We start from the raw sequence: 21,455 nt of genomic DNA, 5'->3' as shown, positions 1-21,455 counted from the left end.
AATGACTAATGTAATGTACCTTCAGAAGACTTGAATTTTCTGAAAGACTGAGTCCTGGCTTTCTATAGAGCGGGCGTCCATCTTTCTTCCAACTTAGCACAGGTGGAGGGATGGCATCGCTTTGACAATGCAGCTGCACTGTTTGACCAATCAGAACCGTGTTGTTTACTTCCTCACCCATGATGTTGGGCGGCACTGGGGGCAAAGACAGATATAAGTGCATTATCAACTTATCTAAACTGTGCTTAATAATAAGCATTTTCACAAGCAATGTTTCTCTGTGTAAATTATAAGCAGGTAGCATTCGAATCAAGACTTGTTTGTATATTTACAGAACATCCGATGTGTATGACTTCTTTGGGTTTGGAGTGTGTTTTCTAAGCTCACCATACACAAGGAGCTCATATTCTCGTTGCTGTTCACCGCCTGCATTCACAGCCACACAGGTGTAGTGACCGGTGTCACTCACCTGTGCGCTAATAAACGACAAAATTCTGCCACCTGACAATATCTGAAAATAGAGAAAATTGCAATAAAAATTGGCAAAACAAAACGACAGTCTCTCCATAGTGAAATATCCACCCTGTGCATTATGTAATATGGATGTTTGCACACTACAGCATCCAAAACACAGACCTGGATGCCATCTGTGAAGCTGGAAACAGGGCTGCCGTCTTTGAGCCAGGTGAGACTGGGAGTAGGAAGTCCTGAGGCTTCACACTCCAATCTGATTGGGTCATTTACCACTACTGTTATCATTCCTCCTTTACTAGCAATAGAGGGAGGAACTAACCCACAGAGAGACAGAAAGAACATACAATTTAACACAGAGAGAAAAATTATGGAAATATGACTAACAAACAACCTCTTGCAAACACACTCACCATACACCTGCAGGCTGTGTGTGAAATCAACGCTGCCGGCCACATTGATGGCCACACACTTGTAGAGTCCAGCGTCTGATACCTGTGCATGGTCGATCTCCAGCACCTGACCTCTACTCAAAATGTTAACCCCTGCAGCACTGGTCAACGGACGACCGTCCTTATACCATGTGACAGCTGAAGTAAATACGAAAAAATAAATACACTAAATGTCACCAGCATCCACCTCACTGCTGTTAATTATCTAAATGTAGCAAGACTCACCTGGCAGAGGACTTCCTGTTGCTTTACACTTCAGTTGAATTTGAAATCCAGCAAGGATGGTTTCATTTAGGATCTCTCCTGCATGCTGAATGCTGGGTGGTTCTATAAAATACATATACATACAAATGTATTTTCTCAAATATTTCAAATAAAACACAAAAGAGATAACCTACAGTATAGGTGATAAGCCTCATTCTCGTTACTGTAATTTCTGTCTTAAAATCAGCATATATTACATTGCAGAACAACAAGTATTGTAATTTTATTTTATAATTCAACTATATACACTATACTATAAGTGGAATATATATATATATATATTTTTTTTTCTGTGTTCCCTGAGTGTTACAATTCTTACCGTGCACATTGAGGCGAATGTGCTGCTGTGCCTCGCCTGCTGCATTAGTTGCCACACATGTATATTTCCCAGCATCCTCCAATCTGGCGTTTTTGATGTGCAACACCCTGCCTGCTGATTCAAGCTACATGCCACACAGAGAAGACACAGTGTTATTGTATATGAAAACACTTTTCCAAGTGATAAATCTTAGGATCTGAGATTTTTAAAAGCAACATGTGAGTGTGTTCATTTTAGAGATGACTCAAGAGTATAGACATACATCGGTGTTGTTTTTTACTAGTTTTATATATTTAGTTTTTTAGTTAAATATTCATTTCTTTCTATCTAGTTACTCTATTCTACATTAAATAATTCTCTTAATATTGTTTAAATCTTATGTTAACACTGTACAGAATTGTCATCACAAGTAGATATGGGTTTCCAATGGTCTCCATTTCAAGGTATTTATTAATATCAAGAAAATGTTGTGAACAAGTACATTTCTACTGTTTTTGTTTAGTATAATATTACCTGCTAAATCTGCTTAGTTAGTCCGTCCATCGATGAAGTTAGACAAAGCTAGTCAAATGACACATACATTTGAGTTCTGTGAACTTAAACAAATTGAGTCATATGCAGTTGTGCACTTAAATTTAAGTTCACACTACTTAAATATAAGTGCATAATTGCACATGACTCAAGTTCACAGTGAGAGAAATCTAGTGAGCTAGATCTAAAGATGGATCCGTGCTATCTAACAATTTTGTATGTAGCCAAAGTTGGATCTATCATTTTGGTGTTGTTGGCAGGATCTAGTACAAAAGTGAGCTAAAGTCAAGTTTTGGAGGAGTCTCACCTTCAGAAATTCTTCTGTTGTGTCCACAGGACGGCCGTCTTTGAGCCAAGTGATGCTGGGAGGTGGAACACCACTGGCAACACACTGCAGACTGATGGGTGCATGGAGGACCACAGACCTCTCAGATAGTCCAGAAGAACGAATAGTAGGGGGGACTTACAGACAAATACAACATATAAAAACAAAATGTAAGACCCCTAAAGTTAAATAATTAGATGTGTTATTGAGAAAATTAATGTTTAACAGAGGTACAGTACAAACTTTAAAATGTGCAGTATTTCTCTTTTGGGAAAATGGGCCCCATGTACAGATGACTTGCATATGTTGCACTAAACAGACTTTTAATTAAATGCTATCTAGAAATAAGATGCATTGGGTTTCTGACATCAAAAGCTTGACCAGTAAAGTAACACGTCTAACCAAATACAATTTAAAGTAACTTGAGAAATTCAAATACAAAATTACCTAAATAAACTCCCCCTCTGTCAGCATATGAGGCAAACATCACACAAATATATTAGTAGAAAATTGCAGTAATAATTTATACAAAAACATTGTATAAAATGTCATCATTACCATAAACAGAAACTTTAAACTGTCTCTCTTGTTCTCCGGCATCATTGGTTGCTACACAGTGAAATACGGCTGTATCAGACAACTGAGCCCGTGAAACGACCAACCGCCGGCCATTAGATGCGATCCGCACCCCCTCACCCTGTCTGACCGGCACGCCATCTTTCAGCCACCTTAAAAAAGAGAGGTTCAAAAGAGTTAGTGAAGACAATATTATGCATATGTTGTAAGTATGAGTACGTGCATTGAGGTCCTCACGTAATGGTTGGTGTAGGTGTGCCTGTAGCGTGACACTCCAGCTCTAGAATATTGTTTAAAATGACGGTGGTGTCCGTGGTGTCGCTTGCCCCATCGACAACAGGAGGAACTAAATATACATAGAGAAGAATCATTATGGTCACGGATTACAAAACTGATTGTTTCAGTCCTACATGCTAATTGGTCAAATTAATATGGATAAAAGCCATGTTTTATTCACAGCTATGACATCATCACTGTGTTATACAATACATTTAATCATGACTCATGGCTGAAGGGGTTGTAGGCAACAACAATACAATTCATCTATGTATAGACTCGCAATATAGCATGACCTCTAGTACCTAAATGCTTAATTACACAATCTCTTTATAAAATGATGCATGAATCAACTGTGCCTATAAATAGACTTTTACGGTGTTGTTGTATCTTTTATACATTTCCTTTATTTGTCACTAAGCAGTTTGTTGGCTCATAAAGCACACTGCCCTTTTGATTTCCGGCAACGATATTCCAATGACACACTACAAATCTAAATAGATGGACTGCTGTGGTCTGTTGGACACATGTATTAGGACCTTAATAGTGTCCAGATGTTCAGAAAATCAACGTGCAGGTCGAGACAAGATCTGTCTGGCTCACGCACACATAAACATGAGACACTAATGTTACTGATTACTGTGGATAGTAAAAAATAGGACGCCTGAAGATATTTGGAATGACACTGAAGTGTTTTTATTTGCCTGGTCGGGTCAACTTTTAATAGATTGCTAGAAAAATGTTTGGTGGATTCACTTATCAACTTGTGTCTTGACCAATGTCTTGATAAACAAAAACAATCCAGTTAACTAAACTCACTCGATTAGACACTGACTTGAGAGATTTCTCACAGATTTTTGTGTGTAAACGTGCATTCATATACCTAATACACTGACGTCATATTTGATATCCTTCTCTCCTGCAACGCTGTTTGCCATGCAAACATATCGACCAGCATCGGACGGAAGGGCATTGAGGATCTCGATTTTGCGCCCCTGCTCTAGAACCCGCAGGTTCTCTCTCGCCGTCACTGGAGAACCATCCTTCAGCCAGGTCAGTGAGGGAGGAGGGTGACCTGTAGCCTTACACTCCAATGTCAGAGATTTATTGAGCACAACCTTTGTGTCTGTGGGACTGTCTGAACCTCCAGTGATGGAGGGGGGAACTGATGCAAAGAAGGAGAAAATAGCAGAAGAAGAAAAATGTTCAAATCCTGTGCAACTTAATGACACAAAAGTATTTAATAATTGGATTTCATTTGGACATGTTAGATATATAAGTTTCATTACTGTCATAAATTTGCAAATGTTGCCTACTAGGAGCACTGATAAAGAAAACTTAAAGAAAACCCCTTTTTTTACAATCTTTTCATATAAAAAACAATTTTTATCACATTGAAATAAACACTACAACATGCTTTAGAGTGTCCTCACCATAGACATCCAGTTCGTAAACCTTCTCAGCTGTGCCGGCGACACTGGTGACCTTACAGGTGTATTGTCCAGCATCAGATACCTGAGCTCTGGAGATCTTTAGGACTTGTCCACGCTCTACATACTGGGCCTGTCTGCTGGACAGAATTGTCTCACCGTTTTTGTACCATGTGATGGCAGGGAGGGGCACACCTCGTACCTCACATTCCATTGTCACTGTGTTACCCAGCAGAACTGTCAGCTCGGAAGACACGTTTCCTCCCTTAATACTGGGTGGCACTGAGCGGATAAATGAATTGACAGATGGAGTGAAATTCATGACAGGGCCTTCTATATGAGTACATTCGTAGTTAAAGGCATAGTTCACACAAACATGAAAATTATCTTAGAATTTACTCAGAAATGTGAAATATAAACAAGCGTTTTTTAGCGATACATTCAAACACGGCAGCACATCTCGAAGATTTCAAGTTATAGACGTGCCGCCATATTTAAATGTATCACTCAGATCTGCCTGTTTGCATTTCATTTTGCTAAATAAGCCTTAAATGATGGATGTATGTGCTTACTGGAGTTGGTATTGGTATTTTGAATAACATATAAGATAACATGATGGCATTTTAATATAAAATAATTTGTTTTTGTTAAACTGAAGATACTAATCCATATATCTGGGATGGCATGAGGATGACTAAATTATGAGAGAAATGTTCAATTTTTGGGGGAACTTCTTCTTTAATTGATTTATTTAACATACCAAAGACACTGAGGTTAAATTCCTTGGACTGCTTTCCGGCCAAGTTGGTGGCGCTACATTGGTATCGTGCCTGATCACCTAAACGAGCACTTTTGATCTTCAACTGCTGTCCTCTGTTCGAAACTTCAATATTGGGATCACCCAAAAACACTGGCCTAAAATCACAGAGTGAGATATACAGCTAAATCTAATGGTCCTTTGATTGTTGCCTTAAATGACATTCCACTTTTTTTGAAAATATGCTAATTTTCCAGCTCCCTTAAAGTTAAACATTTGATTCTTACCATTTTGGAATCCATTCAGCTGATCTCCGGGTCTGGCGCTAGCACGTTTAGCATAGCTAAGCACAATCTATTGAATCTGATTAGACCATTAGAATCATGGTAAAAAATAACCAAAGTTTCAGAGTTTCAATATTTTTCCTTTTTAAAACTTGACTCTTCTCTAGTTAAACCCGGAGATCAGCTAAATGGATTCCAAAACGGTAAGAATCAAATGTTTAACTCTAGGGGGGTTGGAAAATGAGCATATTTTCAAAAAAAGTGGAATGTCTCTTTAACATCTAAAAATAAATTTAAATTATAGATATAAAGAGAAATTTACAAAGCATTGTGGAGTAACTTACTTCCGGTCCTTGTACCAATTAATTGTGGGAAAGGGATCACCTTTGGCCCTGCATTCCAGAATGACCTCCTGATTAAGTATAGCAGACAGGTCACGTGACCCTGTCCCGATGATTGTAGGTGGAACTAAACAGAAAATGAAAAGGACGTAAAAACTGCAATACGGTATATCCCAACAAATTAATGTTGTTACAGAAGAATTTAAACGATGTCAGAGTCAACATGAAACCGTATTCGCTACCTATTTTAGTTCATGGGTCACAATAGATAATGTCAGAGAAAAAGTTTTTTTGGAATAATGTGCAACAGTCAATGTTCTACAATAAGATCAGAAATGTGCATTAAGGGAGTAAAATGGTTGTGTTGATATGATTTTAACAGAAACATAAAACCACAATGTTGCTGCTTACCCAAAACATCCAAGTAAAAGTCTCTCTCTGTGCTTCCCGCAATGTTGATGGCCTTGCAAGTATAGCGGCCAGCATCTGAAACAGCGGCTTTGAGCAGCCTCACAGTTTTTCCCTTCTGCAGAATCTGCACACTGCTGCTAGAAGCTACCTGGATAATTGATACATGCAACATTTATTAAGTTGTTTCAAAAGCATTTATCTCTACTTACAGAATTATTTAATCATTATTGCTCATTATTATCTTTTATGAAAATAACATCTGCTATTCTAGGGTCCTGACAGCTATAAAACTGGATCGTGATTAAACATTTCCTAATTGCTCTTTTTATGACACACACTTAATTTGGTAATTTATTCTCGTAAAGGCAGATTTATGGTTATTTTTATGACCTGATCTTGGAGCTTAAACCCAGTGATTGCTGGAAACAAATTTTTGATTGGCCTCAGGAAAAACTATTTTCTCATCAGGCTTTCATTAACTGGTCTATGCATGAAAATACATTTGTTTTTCTATTCCCTGTGATGAGGTAAAGTCTGCTATGGTACAGCCTTCTTTGTGCCGAGGGAGAGTGGAGGTAACCAAAATAAAGTTTTAAGGTTTGAAAAATAGGAAGTAACTAAATGTGTGATTTAATAAACTTGTGGGCTAAACTTACCACAACTCCATCTTTGTACCAGGTGATGACAGGTACAGGTGTGCCTGTGACATCACACACCAGGTTAGTCGGCTGATTCATTGCTACAGAGACGTTGGACGCCAGACCACTGTCTCGAATATCAGGCGGGACTGGATAAAGAAGCCAGAGGAAAAATGAAGAGAAACGTTATGAAATGTGATGAAAAACAAGCTGAAGAGGTGTCCCAAACTGATGAACTAACCATTGACTTTAAGTTGGTATTTCTTCTCAGTTGTACCGGCATCATTGACAGCCATGCAGGTGTACTCGCCATTATCCAGGGGTGAGATGGAGGCCAGAATAAGGAGTGTGCCATCCTCCATAATAGTGACCCCTGGCTCATTTCCTGTCAACTCCTGACCGTTCCTAAACCACTTTATTACTGGCTCGGGAGTGCCTGCATACATGAGGGAAAAGTTGAGAATCATGCACCTTGACTTTTCACTTTAAAAGTGCAACTGAAGCGGCATATTAACAAGGGAAAAGTGCAAAAATGTATATGCTGCATATAGGTAGCATAAATGCATTAAAAAACTGCAAATGTTTCAAATATGAATGAAAGAAAAATAGTGATCTATTAAAAAAATACTCTTTAAGGTTCACCTTTGGCAGGGCAAGGGAAGGCGATCTGCTGGTTTACCACTCTCTCCTGTAAGGGGCTGTTGAAAGGCGGCTCAGAAACCTCCACCACAGGAGGGACTGTGGAGAGATTGTGGCAATGAATAATTCTGGACCAACAAATGAAGCTTAATATGACTACACGCCTCCATTTCAAGCTAAAATGCTATATCCTTCCTGACCTTGCACCTGGAGCTGAATATTGGTCTCATCTTGTCCAGCGATGTTGGTGGCCACACAGGTATAAGTTCCCTCATCAATAAGCCCCACCTGGTTCAAGATCAGTGATCCACCTGAGATCCTGTAGTCAGATCCATCCGGCAGAGCAGTGCCACCCCTTAGCCAGGAAACAGAGGGTTCTGGGACTCCATGTGCAACACAGGGCAGTTCTATAGGATGGCCAACCTGAACCTTTATGATTCGAGGACCTGCTTGGATGTTGGGAGGAACTGAGAGGGAAGAAATATAAAGATAAGTGTGTGACCCAGTTTTTGTCATTTCTTATAATTTACTGTTTTTTTTTTTTACATGTTTTGCCATTAAGCATATGTATTTTGCAAATAAGGTTTGTAAACCTGTGCAGATCTTCTTTAATTAAAAAAAAGGGGGTCGGTTAATAATAGAGTAATATTTTAAGAAAAGTAAGAGTGGAAAAAAGAAAACTCCACCTGAAAATAACAGATTTTTTTATAACATCATCTTGGGAGTAAATTGTTGCTCATGAAGCATTAACTTTGGTTGCGCTCAAAAACAACAACGTGTCCTTTTGTGACTTTAAAATGATTATTTTCCTCGCATCTTTTGGAATTTTAATCTTCCTGATGAGGCACTTGGTGGCTGTAATAAATCAGACAGTGAACTCCCCTCTCCTCATTCCTCACGCTTACTTCTGAAGGACTATAATCCAAGATTAAAAACATTTTAATTGCAGTCATAATAAACAACCCTATTTCATTTACAGATGTGTCTGAGACTCTAAGGCACAGCTGTCTCCTTTCACACAGTTGTTGTGCCAGACGTTATTCTGAAAAATGATTTAAAAACACTCATGTTGACAAAGACGCTGGTGTAGGGGGCAGTCCAACACGTAGCGCAGACGTGCTTTCAGTAACCCGAGTCCCTGCTCATCATCCTTTGCTGGTCCCTTTTCCCTCTCCACCCTGTACTTTCCTGTCTTCTCTATACATTACTGTCTGTCAACTAAAGGCGAAAAATACCCAGAAACTGAATGCACCTCTAAATCTAAACAGGAACAAGAATTAAACATTTACATTTGGCAGGTGTTTTAATCCAAATCGATTTTACAGGATACACATTTGATAATTATGTGCATTCCCTGGGAATTAAACCCATGACTTTGGCACTATAACTAGCATGTTTTACCAGTTGTGTTACATGATTGCTATTGATTGTGCAATTGATGCTGTTCTTACCCATCACGCTAAGTTTGACTGTCTGAGTGAAGTTTCCTGCTATGTTTGTAGCCACACAGACATACATGCCGCTGTCTGTCACGCGGGTTTCTGTGATCGTCAGAGAGCCTGACGGCAGCCGAATGTGTCTGTAAAACAGAAGGTTAAAAAAAAGAAAGACTTTGATTACATTTGCACATGTAAAACCACACAGGTGCTTCTTGTTTACTGAAATTATACCTCACTTACAGTGAGCTTTAAAAGAGAGAATAATCACTGTGCAATTTTAATCTGACCGCAGTCTTATTTCTTTAGGCTATGCAGTTAATACCAGCCCATGAAAAATAAAGCGTTAGAAAGTGAAACGTAAAATTAAGGAGCCCAATCTAAAAACACACAAGTTAACAACATTGCAAATTTAATGAATTGAAATAAATCAGTTACTCCAGTGTACTCTAACTGAAAGGGTGCATACAAACTTTTTTTGTGCTCATGTTTTAGTAAACCACAACACACTGACTTTATTTTCTTTAAATTTTTTTCTGTCTTTTCAAGGAATAAACTACAAAGTGGGTGACCATCTGAATTAAATAATACATATTTATGTGCACAAGAACATTCTGATATAATTTAAAGGCGGGGTGCATGATTTTTGAAAAACACTTTGGAAAAGGAAGTCGGGCCGAGTACCAAAACACACTTGTAGCCAATCAGCAGTAAAGGGGAATGTCTAGTAACCAACATCGTTGCCTGGGTTGTGCATCTGTGGGTCTATCAAAAGAAGGTCCAGATTCTATTGGGGTAGGGGCGTGTTTGTTAAGGTGATTTCAAATATCAACATTGGCTTTCAGAGATCATGCACCCCGCCTTTAAAAACTGACCTATTCAGATGTGTCATGTATTCATCTTAGGCTACGTTTAAACGGAAACGATCTGAAGATAAAACGCAAAAGTGGCGTTGCGTTATCACTTTTTAATCTGCGCTTATACAGGGGAATCTGCATGCATATGGTGACGCAAAAGTGTGTGATATTCGATGTAATATGCACTCCAGGCGGCTAGGTGGCAATGTGAAGCATAGTCCGCGGGCCTGCGTTCCTTCTACTTCTCTCCCTACACTGTAAAAAAAAAACGTTTTTTTACAGGTAATATTCTGTATATTTTTACAGAATTTTCCAATTTTTTCATTAAACAGTAAAATGCTTTTGTTTTACAGATATTTTCTGTTATTTAAAGATTTACCATTAAAATGACAGTATTTCCTTGTAATTAACAATCACATCAAAATTATGTTTTTTAAAGGCAATTCATACTATTTTTACAGATCAAAAATTTATTTTCACAGACATTTGCCGTTAATTTTCACAAACATTTGCCGTTAATTTTCACAGACATTTGCCGTTAATTTTCAGACATTTGCCGTTAATTTCCACAGAAATTTGCCGTTAATTTCCACAGACATTTGCCGTTAATTTTTACAGACATTTGCCGTTAATATTCAGACATTTGCCGTTAATTTCCACAGACATTTGCCGTTAATTTTCACAGAAATTTGCCGTTAATTTCCAGACATTTGCCGTTAATTTCCACAGACATTTGCCGTTAATTTCCACAGACATTTGCCGTTAATTTCCACAGACATTTGCCGTTAATTTTTACAGACATTTGCTGTTAATTTTCAGACATTTGCCGTTAATTTTCAGACATTTGCCGTTAATTTCCACAGAAATTTGCTGTTCATTTTTACAGATTAAAAAATTTCTGTAAATGTTTTATTGATTATTTTTCTGTAGAAATGTAAGTAAAATTACATAAATCAGTAAATTTATAGTGTTTAAAATGTATCCCTCTTCAGCATTGAAACTTTTAGGGTTTTGCTCTTGCTGCAAAGTAAGACCACGTCCACTGTTAACTCACATTCCACCTCAATCTCTAACTGGTGAACATTGTTCAGCAATACTACAACATGACTTCATCAAATCCACTTCTTTGGTTTTGTGCTGCTTGTAGCTATACAACTTGACTAAGAAATGTTTTTGGAGCTGCAACTTGTGTCATGGTAGCCTACACTGTAAAAAAAAGTACTGTAATTTTTTTTAACTGCTGTGATAAATCATTTAATGTAATGTAAACTAAAACACTTAAAATAACAGAAAATCACAGATGTAGCCAAATGCATTTATTGTTCAATAGTCCAAAACTTTCCAATGCATTGAGATAATAAGTATTAGTTTCCAAAACTCTCCAATACAATGCAGATCACAAAATAAGGCTTTAGCCTTGGAAATACAACGAATACCACAAAGCACTGCAGCATTTAATTAACCACAAAGGAACACATTACTACATAGTGACCAAACTTCAGTCATAAATTTACAGTTTAAACAAACACACAAGAAATAGTTTTAACTGTGCCTACCTTTAAATTGCTTATCTATGAAGATAAACTTTTAAATTAAACACAAACTTGAAAATCTTGTCAGAGTCTCTTCTTCAATTCCATTGGAATTAACTGGCAAGCCATTGAAAGTCCATTAGTTTTCGTAGCAGTGTTCATACATTTGGGTTCATTCCATGCCTTTATTTGTCTCACATTCCAGCAGCAAATTTTTTATCCAGTTTCCGGACTGATGTCCACAACTTCTCTGTTAAAAAAACAACAACCAGAAGATCTTATTATAAAAAAATCAGCATATACTAAAACAATAAAATAAAAATTGGTGAACTTGATGCACAGTACAAATGTATTTTACCATCCACGAACAAATGTCTTAAATTTGAATATATAAAATTCAGAATTTAAATTAATGTGTATTGATTTATACAAATGGAGACATGTATGTGAATAAAAATGCAAAAACTGAGATGTGCATTTGTGGTTCAGGTGACACGCCTGCATTTATCCCGTTCTGTTTATTTGGATTTTGAGACTCATTTCCCCATGTAAAGCATTATATGAGCCAAATATAAACAACTATCGATGAATAAACCAAACAAATGCATTTCATTTTTGTGTCCGTAAAATTCAATATTCAAATGAATGTGCATAGATTTGTACAAACAGAGACATTTGTGAATTTCAGTGATTATATTTTGTATCATTATATCACAATTTGTGCATGCAAAAATGCTGATGTGCATTTGTGAATCAGGTGATGCATGTAAATTCACATGTTTGGTTCATTCAAATTTTGCGACTTTTGTTGCGTGGTTTGTATTTAACCAAACAGGATGAATGCATGTACATCGCCTAATTCACAAATGCACATTGAAGTTTTTGCATACACAAATTGTAATAAACTAATAAAAAATATAATCACTGAAATTCACAAATATCACAATTTGTGCATGCAAAAACAAAACCACCAATGTGCATTTGTGAACCAGGCAATGCATGTGCATTCATCCTGTTTGATGCACATAATTAAATTCCAACACAAAATGAAACGCATTTGTTTGGTTCATTCATTGATAGTTGTTTGTATTTGGCTCATAAAATGCTTTAAACGGCAAAATGAAAATCTCAAAATCCAAATGAACAGAACAGGATAAATGTAGGCGTGTCACCTGATCCACAAATTCACATCTCCTTTTTTGCATGGGCAAATTATGATATATATAAATACAAAACAAAAAAATTAAACATTTTATTCACATACATGTCTCCATTTGTACAAATCAATACACATTCATTTAAATTCTGAATTTCATATATTCCAATCTTATGGCATTTGTTCGTGTATGGTAAAATACAGTTGTAACGTGCATCAAGTTCGCCGGGAAATGTCCATGTATTTGTTATTTTGACTAATTTCAACCCATAATGCAGTGGTGGTAGTGTCATAGTTATTAGTATCTGCTCTAGAGTTTGGTGTGAAACATGACAGGGATTTATAGATAAACAGTGCATAATCACTGTCTATGTGTCAACTCATGATAAAGCCAGTGACGGCCGGTGACTTCTTTTTCGAGGGCACATAATGCAAAGCTCGTCACAACATGTATTTAGCTCTTCATGTGTGTTGCTCGCCATTTCAAAATATGTGTTTAGCGCGTCATGTAAATGTATGTGCTAGGGCTGGAACGACGCGTCGACGTAGTCGATTACGTCGATTACGTAATTACGTCGATTTGCCTGAAATGCGTCGATGCGTCGCACTGTTTACATTTTGAAATGAAGGCGGCTTCAGCTCCGACCGGGTGATACAAGTGTTATACCAAACAGACAGAACGCGCTCAAAAGTGTGGGAATAATTTAAGCAGAGACCAAATAAAACACATCCTGTGTAAAACTGAAATGGCATACCACAGCAGCGCAACACCTGTGTATGATCATCTTAAAAGAAGAAAACCTGGAGCTCTCCGACCTCAAAATGACGAGACGTCAGCGTAAGAATTTGAACTATTACAGTAAGTTTTTATACTTACTCTATAAACAACAGAATCAATACATATTGTGCTTAATACAGCTGCTTTTACATCTTCGTTTAATACGAGCTGCGAGACGCCTGACAGACGTGACATTGCATCGCTTCTGGGCAGTATGTTGAAACAGTAAATAAAGAGCAGGACATGTTTTTATATTAAGAAGTTATGAAATAATAAGTTACTGTCACATTGAGAACTGATAGGCATGTGCCCGCGTGCACTGAAAGCCAGCTGGCAGTGCGGAGTTCCCAATGAACGTCTTTTTTGCGAATATGTGCCCAGATATTACAGAAGCTCGTCTTGTAAGGTATTCCTGACATGCGTTTATTTAAAGTAACAGCGGCGTAAACGCTGTTTATAAAATATTAGAAGATCATACTAACTGAACTTGTTTTTTACCCGGAACTTAAGAAAAGTTAAATGTTAAAGTTAAATGAGAATGCAGTACTACTAATAGTAATAATATTAACAGTAATAATATAACCATTACATCTTATATAAGGGTTCATGAATCACAATGAACTTATTTTTACTTCAGTCTGAACTAATGCTGAGTTAATGCATGTACTAATCATAAACTAATGTTTAAAATATTAATATATGCCTATTTTATTGTTTAAGGTGAATAATGCCTCTTTTAAAGTGGCACTGCCACTTTATTTTTCATGTTGAAAATTTTGGTTTGTGTGTTTGTTTAATTAAGAAAATGCTTAAATAAAATGTTAGCGTTAATGGCAGATGTTACATTTATTATTTGTTGGGGAATTATATGTATAAAAAAATCATTAGACTATTTCGATTAATCGAAAAAATAATCGATAGATTAATCGGTTGAAAAAATAGTCGATAGTTGCAGCTCTAGTATGTGCATCACGCAAGATGTCAAAATACAAGCCTGCTGCAGACACGTCTAAATGGTTTATGATAAAAGAGATGCTCGCGTTTGCCAGATACTGGCTTAATCTCATGTGTGATGTGTTAAGTGAGTGTCTTGGGAGTATTTTGTGAACGTGAGCGTCACTTATCATAAACCCTTTCGATGCGTGTTCAGCAGGCACTCATTTTGACAATACACATGATGCACATGGTTCACATGACGCAACAAACACATATTTTGAATTTGCTCCCCTGAAAAAAGAAGTCACTAACTAAAAAACCTAACCTAGAAGTCAAAAAAACTTGCAAGTATACAATAGATATTGGTTAAGAGTTTATGCTCTGAATTACCTCTGAATAAACTCAAGTGTGCATGCAGCTTGATTGTGATATGTGTCAGATATGCCCCAAATGCCTCTAAACATGGGCCCAGGATAACTTTCTCTTCAGATGACAACATCCATTTGCTTGAGGTCATCAATTCACCTATATAAAGTAAACTTGGATTAATAATGGTTGTGACAGTATGGTTCATGGCATGCACTGCAAAGAAGAGCTTAGTAATTCTGTCTTTTTTCCAGTCTAAATATATTCAAATTCTTAAATCAAGAAAGAAATTGTGTCTAGCTTCAATCTAAATTAAGTGAATAAAAAATAATTTAAAATTATCTTTTTTGGATTATTCGACTATACAAAGAGTAAATTTACTTATTTACTTAAGCTCTTTATTGCAGTGTAGGTACCTTGTGTAAACCAAAAAATACAGATAACACTAGAAAATAAAAAAAACATTAATGATTACAAAAGAAAGCAAAAAATAGTTTGTATTCATTGTATCCAAATTACCTTGGATGATCAGTGAGAGGTGAATCCGATAATCCTCATTCCATGTCAGCTGCAGTTGCTGCTACCTAAAAAAAAAAAAAAATTAAACTATATTTCATACAAACAGGACATAAAAAAGAAATAGCATCAATTAGAAGGACTAAGTATTAATTATTTTTCTTATTTTCGAAGTGAATAGGGCTCATTAAAGATTGGGTTACAAACATTCCTCAAAATATCTTCCTCCGTGTTTGAGATGTCATGAATATGAAGTGAAATGCATTTAACATACTATCTTGTATTACATAAATGTATTTAAGTAAACTTGTACTCATCTTTCATACAAAGATGGGTTCAAATGTATTACAAGTGGTACCTAAATACATTTTTAAATTACATTTTAGCATATTTCATATGTACTAAGGAACAAAAAATGTAGGCTATATTGAGTACAAAATTAGTACATGAAAAAAGAGCACTTTGAGTAGATTATAGGATTGTACTTGTCTTTGATCAAAGTACGACTTCATGAGGCGAGGCGCTGCAAGAAACGACAAGTGGATGACATCAGAGTAACGCGAGAGCGATAGGAATCAGCCTCTTCCGCAACATTTCTCGCGGTACTCTGATGTCATCTTTGTCAGTTCATGCGGCGCTGCGTAAAGTTGAGTACACAAAAAAACTCGAAGCAGGATAATTTATCTCTTACTTCTCAGCCTGAGAAATACAAGGTGTGGCGTGTGAGCGTGTGAACTGACTGAAATGCGTGTGTCTAACGGTGAATGCGTGCGACTTGACTCGAGAGCCCTGTCTTCCAACATGTGCATCAAACTAACACGCGCATATTACATCAAATAATGTGCTACAGACTCGCCCAATAAATTCAGCAGAGAAACTAACGCTAATACTTAACTCTGATGAACAGTCTGGTGTTTGTAATGTGACAAATTAAAAATATTACTTACACAATGGAAGAATTATCAGATGCAACTTCTTCATTCCACTCCGACCGTAGACACCTGTCTGCGCAAACTCGCAATGCGCATGCGCATGTGCACCGGGCGCAAATTTGCTGATGACGTCGTGACATCACACGTACTGCGCTACGCACACATGTTGTCTAAATGTGTTTCTTATCAAACATTTTTGACAAAGATATGTACATTATCAGAATCTACATGAATGTTTATAATTCATTTAATAGGCTGCATTTATTGCAGTTATTGTAAAGTGCCAAAGCTTTTATTTCCAAACTAGTGCCACAGCTGACTTTTTAAATAAATACATAAAATAAAATAATAAGTGTCATTACATGTTGTCCTGTAGCATTTACATATTAGCCTATTTCAAAAATACAGTATTGCAGACATAACTGTAAAATTTGCATTTAGCATGCTCCCACAATTCATTGCAAACTACAGTATAGGGAGAGAGAAAGAGAGAGAGAGAGAGAGAGAGAGAGAGAGAGAGAGAGAGAGAGAGAGAGAGAAAACAGGGCTTAAGACAAATTTTATACAGGATCCACAACAACCATTATTAAAAACTAAGCTTTTGTACACACTCACAGTCAGTCTCACACCCCATCTCCATTCAAAACAAAGCATCACTATCTGTGTATTTGTAATATGTAAACTAAATGGACACAGATTCTATTAAAGACTTAGACCTAGTCCACACGGACCGGAGTATTTTTATAACCGTGTTATTTTTTTATGTGGTTCGGCCGTTTGTCCACGCAAAAACGCAGTATCAGTGCACTGAAACCAAACATTTTTGAAAATCCCTGCCAAGGTGAGGATTTTAAGAAAACGCTGGTTGCAGTGTTGTCGTGCGACGTCAGAGTGTGCGCCGTTATCTGCTGTATTTGACGTCAGAGGTTATATTGTCGCCTGCTGGTGTGGCATGCTCTTGACAGTGCTTGATAGCGTGTTTTTGCTTTTTCATGTGGACAGAGATTTCTTTTAAACTGAGCATGTGTGGACAGGATTTGTTTGGAGGAAAAACTCAGGTTATAGAAATACCCATGTCCGTGTGGACTAGGCCTTATTTTCCTGCCTTTTTACACTGGTGGGATTTCAAAATGGCAAACTTAGGCCTTGTCCACACGGACATGGGTATTTTTATAACCGTGACCTTTTTTTTGCCGTTCATCCACACAGACATGCAGTATCACGTCACTAAGGTTATGTTTACACGTGGGCGGCTATTTTCATAAACGGACATTTCAACCTCTCCGGTTTCCAAAATAATATCGTGCACACATGTCAGTTTTCAGAAAAGTGTTTATTTACATGTACCCGTGCATATATGCCGTCAAGAAAAGCTCAAGCCCACGTAAGCCAATCACCGGCAGCGCTGGTGGTGACGCAAACTGGTTCATGTTGGAGGGAGGAGTTGTTGCCGTATGTGATCGATGACGTCAAAGTACCGCGAGAGCGAGTTGAGGAATCACTAGTCTAATTTCAAATCGCTCTGGCTGTACCTTGACATCATCCGTCTGATCGGTTCTTGCAGCGCCACATGAAGTCAAACACGCGTAAAATTGCTGACCTCCGAGCACTCGTCTCTGCTCGACATAATGGAGCAGCTGTATTTGCAAAAACAAACACACAAAACGAGTTTGCATGAACATAAATGTGATCTTGGAAGTGTTCAGAGTAGCAGTCACATGTAAACATAGGTCACACTTTTGTCATAAAAAATGACAAGAATCATTGGTGTTGTTGCCATGAACTTCTATATTTATATCCTAATATAAACTAAGGTATTGTTATATGAAAACCCCAATTTTGTGATCAACTTTCAAGTATTACAAATAAAGGAAAGTCTTGGACATTCAAAAAACATATGAAAAACATCATGAGCATTACAGGACAGAACAATCTTATTAAACTTTGATATCTATTTGAGGCTGTAGCACAACTCTACACTGAAGATCTCCACATCGCTTGGAGATAAGAGCTTTACACAGTACTCTCCATGATGGATGCACTTCTTCGCAAATAGAGATTTTATCCCTTCATTTAGTATCTGTTTCCTTGCAAATGTCCAACATGCACAGATTTAACACACATATAAACGTTTTTCTTTGCCACATTATGAACAACCAAATCCCTTTCAACAATGCAGTCTGGTTTATATTACATCTCCTCCATCTTTAGGGGTCACCTTCAGCTCAGGCAAGTTCTGAGGTGTAAAATCATCTACCAGGGCTGAGTTTATACATGACATTAATGCATGGGGCAAAGCATCCCTAATACACTTAATTATCCTGCCCACAGTTCTCAGAGATTTTAATTTAACCTGTGCAGCAAGTGTGTAATCATAATCATAAACACACAATAATCATAAAGCACAAGTAATTTTTACTGTTTACCACACTCTTGTTATTTTTCAGGCTGTTTAACTAGTGACTAAGGAAAAGTCTCATACATAAAATTATCTTGTTTGAAATTGATTTGTCCATGTTGAAAAATAGGGTGGATGATGTAATGAAGAATAGGGTCAACAGTCATACGGGAAAAACCCCAACAGAATCTTTCCTTGTGGAATTTTCCAGGCCTACACGTTTAAAGAAGCATTTCACCCGTAGAAACATTCATCTTTATTGAAAGTGTGTCATATTTGTAGTCAAAATGTAACATACATTTAGAATTTGGTGCCTATTTGACTGAGAAAAGGGGTGTTTGTAGTCTCACTCCCTCAACAAAGATATTGGACTTCCTTCTTTCAATGATGCAAAATGACACACGCACGCACACACACACACACACACACACACATGTTGGTGTATGTGGTTTACGAGGACATCTCCATAGACGCAATGCATTTTATACTGTCCAAACTGTTATATTCTATTCCCCTTACCTACCCCAGTCCCTAACCCCAATGTCACAAAAACCTGTTGCCAGTCTTTAATCTATGAAAAACTACCATTTAGTATGTTTTTTTAGCTTTTCCGTTTATGGGGACACTGTCTGTGTCCCCGTAAACCACCTTTATAGCATAATAAACATGTCATTATACACTAATCTGAATGGACATCCATGACATGTGGAGTCCCACAGGGTTCAATTCTTGCACCGCTTCTGTTTAATTTGTATATGCTCCCACTTGGTCAAATAATGAAAAAGAACCAAATTGCTTACCACAGCTATGCAGATGACACCCAGATATACTTAGCCCTGTCACCCAATGACTACAGCCCCATTGACTCTCTATGTAAATGCATTGATGAAATTAACTGTTGGATGCGTCAAAACTTCCTCCAGTTAAACAAAGACAAAACTGAAGTCATTGTATTTGGAAATAAAGATGAAACTCTCAAAGTTAACACATACCTTGACTCTAGGGGTCTAAAGACACAAAATAAAGTCAGAAATCTTGGTGTAATTTTAGAGTCTGACCTTAATTTCAGTAGTCACGTGAAAGCGATAAGCAAATCAGCTTACTACCATCTCAGAAATATTGCCAGAATTAGATGTTTTGTCTCAAGACAGGACTTAGAGAAACTTGTTCATGCTTTCATCACCAGCAGGGTGGATTACTGCAATGGACTCCTTACTGGGATCCCCAAAAAGACCATTAGACAGCTGCAGCTCATACAGAACGCTGCTGCCAGAATTCTGACCAGAACCAAAAAATCTGAGCACATCACTCCAGTCCTCAGGTCCTTACACTGGCTTCCTGTCACATTTAGAATAGACTTTAAAGTATTGTTACTCGTTTATAAATCACTTCATGGCTTAGGACCCAAATACATGACAGATATGCTAACTGAATATAAACCTAACAGATTACTCAGATCATTAGGATCAGGTCAGTTAGAAATACCAAGGGTTCACTCAAAACAAGGTGCGTCAGCATTTAGCTTTTATGCCACCTCTAGCTGGAATCAACTTCCAGAAGAGATCAGATGTGCTTCAACAGTAAACACTTTTAAATTTAGATTAAAAACACATCTGTTTAACTCTGCATTTACTGAATGAGCACTGTGCTGCTTCACACTGACTGCACCTTTAACTCAAGTCACTTTTACTCCTGTTTTATTCTTTTTAACTTTTTAAACTGTTTTATTAAAATCACATTTATTTTCTTTAATTGTTATTTTAAATTCTCATGTATCTTTGTCTTTATTGTGATCTTATCGTGTAAATCTTATTTTTACATTTTCTTTTTCTTTTTTATATATTGTTTTCTCATTTCTGTGTAAAGCACTTTGAATGACCTCTGTGTATGAAATGTGCTATACAAATAAACTTGCCTTGCCTTGCCTTGCCTTGCCTATTCATGTCCTCGTAAACCACATAGACCCACACACACACACACACACACACACACACACACACACACACACACACACACACACACACACACACACACACACACACACATAGTAGCAATATGTTATAGGCCATATATGTGTGTGTGTGTGTATACACACGCACGCACACACATATATGGCCTATAACATATTGCTACTACGTATGTGTAAATAAATAAATAAATAAATAAATATATAGATGAAATAATAGCCCATCCGCGCATCTCTATATATATATATATTTTTTTTTTTTTGTGATTGTAACTTTTGTTGCCTATTCAGAGTTTGTTTTGACAAAGATCAAAATATTTCCACAGAATAATAAAAATAACATTATTCTAATTTCAACTCCATACAACTATTTAACATTCACAATTTTATTCAACAGCACACTTTATTCCGATACATCTCTTGTTTGTGTGTGTATGTGTGCAACACAGATTCAAATTTGCCGCCAATTCCCGCCCACAACGGCGAATGTGTCGTAGGTCGTAACAGTCGAATGAGCAGCAATGATTTGGTCACGTGTTTTAGAAGTTTGAATTTACAAACGGATGTCAGATGCGTCTCAACGCAGTCAACGGGTTTGCGCGGTATTTTCGATTCACTGAGTTTAGGTGAGCCATCCTCGGATATCATGGAGCTGCATTGGCATTTCGGAATAAGGAATATGTTTTCTCCTGCGTTTCGAACGAAGGTAAGAGTGTTTTCAGTTCAATATAAAAAGTATGCATTTGTAACTGGTGTGAATTATTTGAATCGTTTTTTCCTATATTGTATTATTTTCTTAAATTTACTGGTGGTTATACTCCGTTTTGTAATTAAAATGGGTTAATGAACCTCAAACAATTTTGTTCAT

The 21,455-nt window shown here is 37.1% G+C and overlaps 1 protein-coding gene and 1 long non-coding RNA gene across 3 annotated transcripts in view; both read right to left on the bottom strand.

Moving 5' to 3' along the window:
• hmcn1 (hemicentin 1) overlaps positions 1-21,455 on the bottom strand; it is a 125,119-nt gene that overhangs the window by 42,017 nt on the left and 61,647 nt on the right. For both annotated transcript variants that reach the window (XM_065268379.2, XM_073811397.1), the window contains exons 23-41: positions 9,166-9,293; positions 7,915-8,181; positions 7,718-7,813; positions 7,317-7,511; positions 7,094-7,224; positions 6,438-6,585; positions 6,030-6,153; positions 5,405-5,559; positions 4,648-4,926; positions 4,098-4,379; positions 3,176-3,284; positions 2,921-3,090; positions 2,345-2,499; positions 1,507-1,630; positions 1,149-1,250; positions 885-1,061; positions 637-788; positions 388-511; positions 20-195 (exon numbers count right to left, since the gene is read on the bottom strand). In XM_065268379.2, the coding sequence (XP_065124451.1) occupies positions 20-195; positions 388-511; positions 637-788; positions 885-1,061; positions 1,149-1,250; positions 1,507-1,630; positions 2,345-2,499; positions 2,921-3,090; positions 3,176-3,284; positions 4,098-4,379; positions 4,648-4,926; positions 5,405-5,559; positions 6,030-6,153; positions 6,438-6,585; positions 7,094-7,224; positions 7,317-7,511; positions 7,718-7,813; positions 7,915-8,181; positions 9,166-9,293 (3,094 nt within the window). The remainder of the gene's footprint in view (positions 1-19; positions 196-387; positions 512-636; positions 789-884; positions 1,062-1,148; positions 1,251-1,506; positions 1,631-2,344; positions 2,500-2,920; positions 3,091-3,175; positions 3,285-4,097; positions 4,380-4,647; positions 4,927-5,404; positions 5,560-6,029; positions 6,154-6,437; positions 6,586-7,093; positions 7,225-7,316; positions 7,512-7,717; positions 7,814-7,914; positions 8,182-9,165; positions 9,294-21,455) is intronic.
• LOC135749731 (uncharacterized) lies at positions 14,448-16,306 on the bottom strand. The gene is made up of 3 exons (XR_010532461.2): positions 16,239-16,306; positions 15,295-15,359; positions 14,448-14,934 (listed from the first exon to the last, which is right to left on the bottom strand). It is a non-coding gene; the product is annotated as an uncharacterized lncRNA (long non-coding RNA).

This window comes from Paramisgurnus dabryanus, chromosome 12, assembly GCF_030506205.2.
Source record: "Paramisgurnus dabryanus chromosome 12, PD_genome_1.1, whole genome shotgun sequence".
Classification (NCBI taxonomy): Eukaryota; Metazoa; Chordata; class Actinopteri; order Cypriniformes; family Cobitidae; genus Paramisgurnus; species Paramisgurnus dabryanus.
Note: the sequence above shows the minus strand (reverse complement) of the source record. Positions and strands in the feature narration are given on the sequence as shown.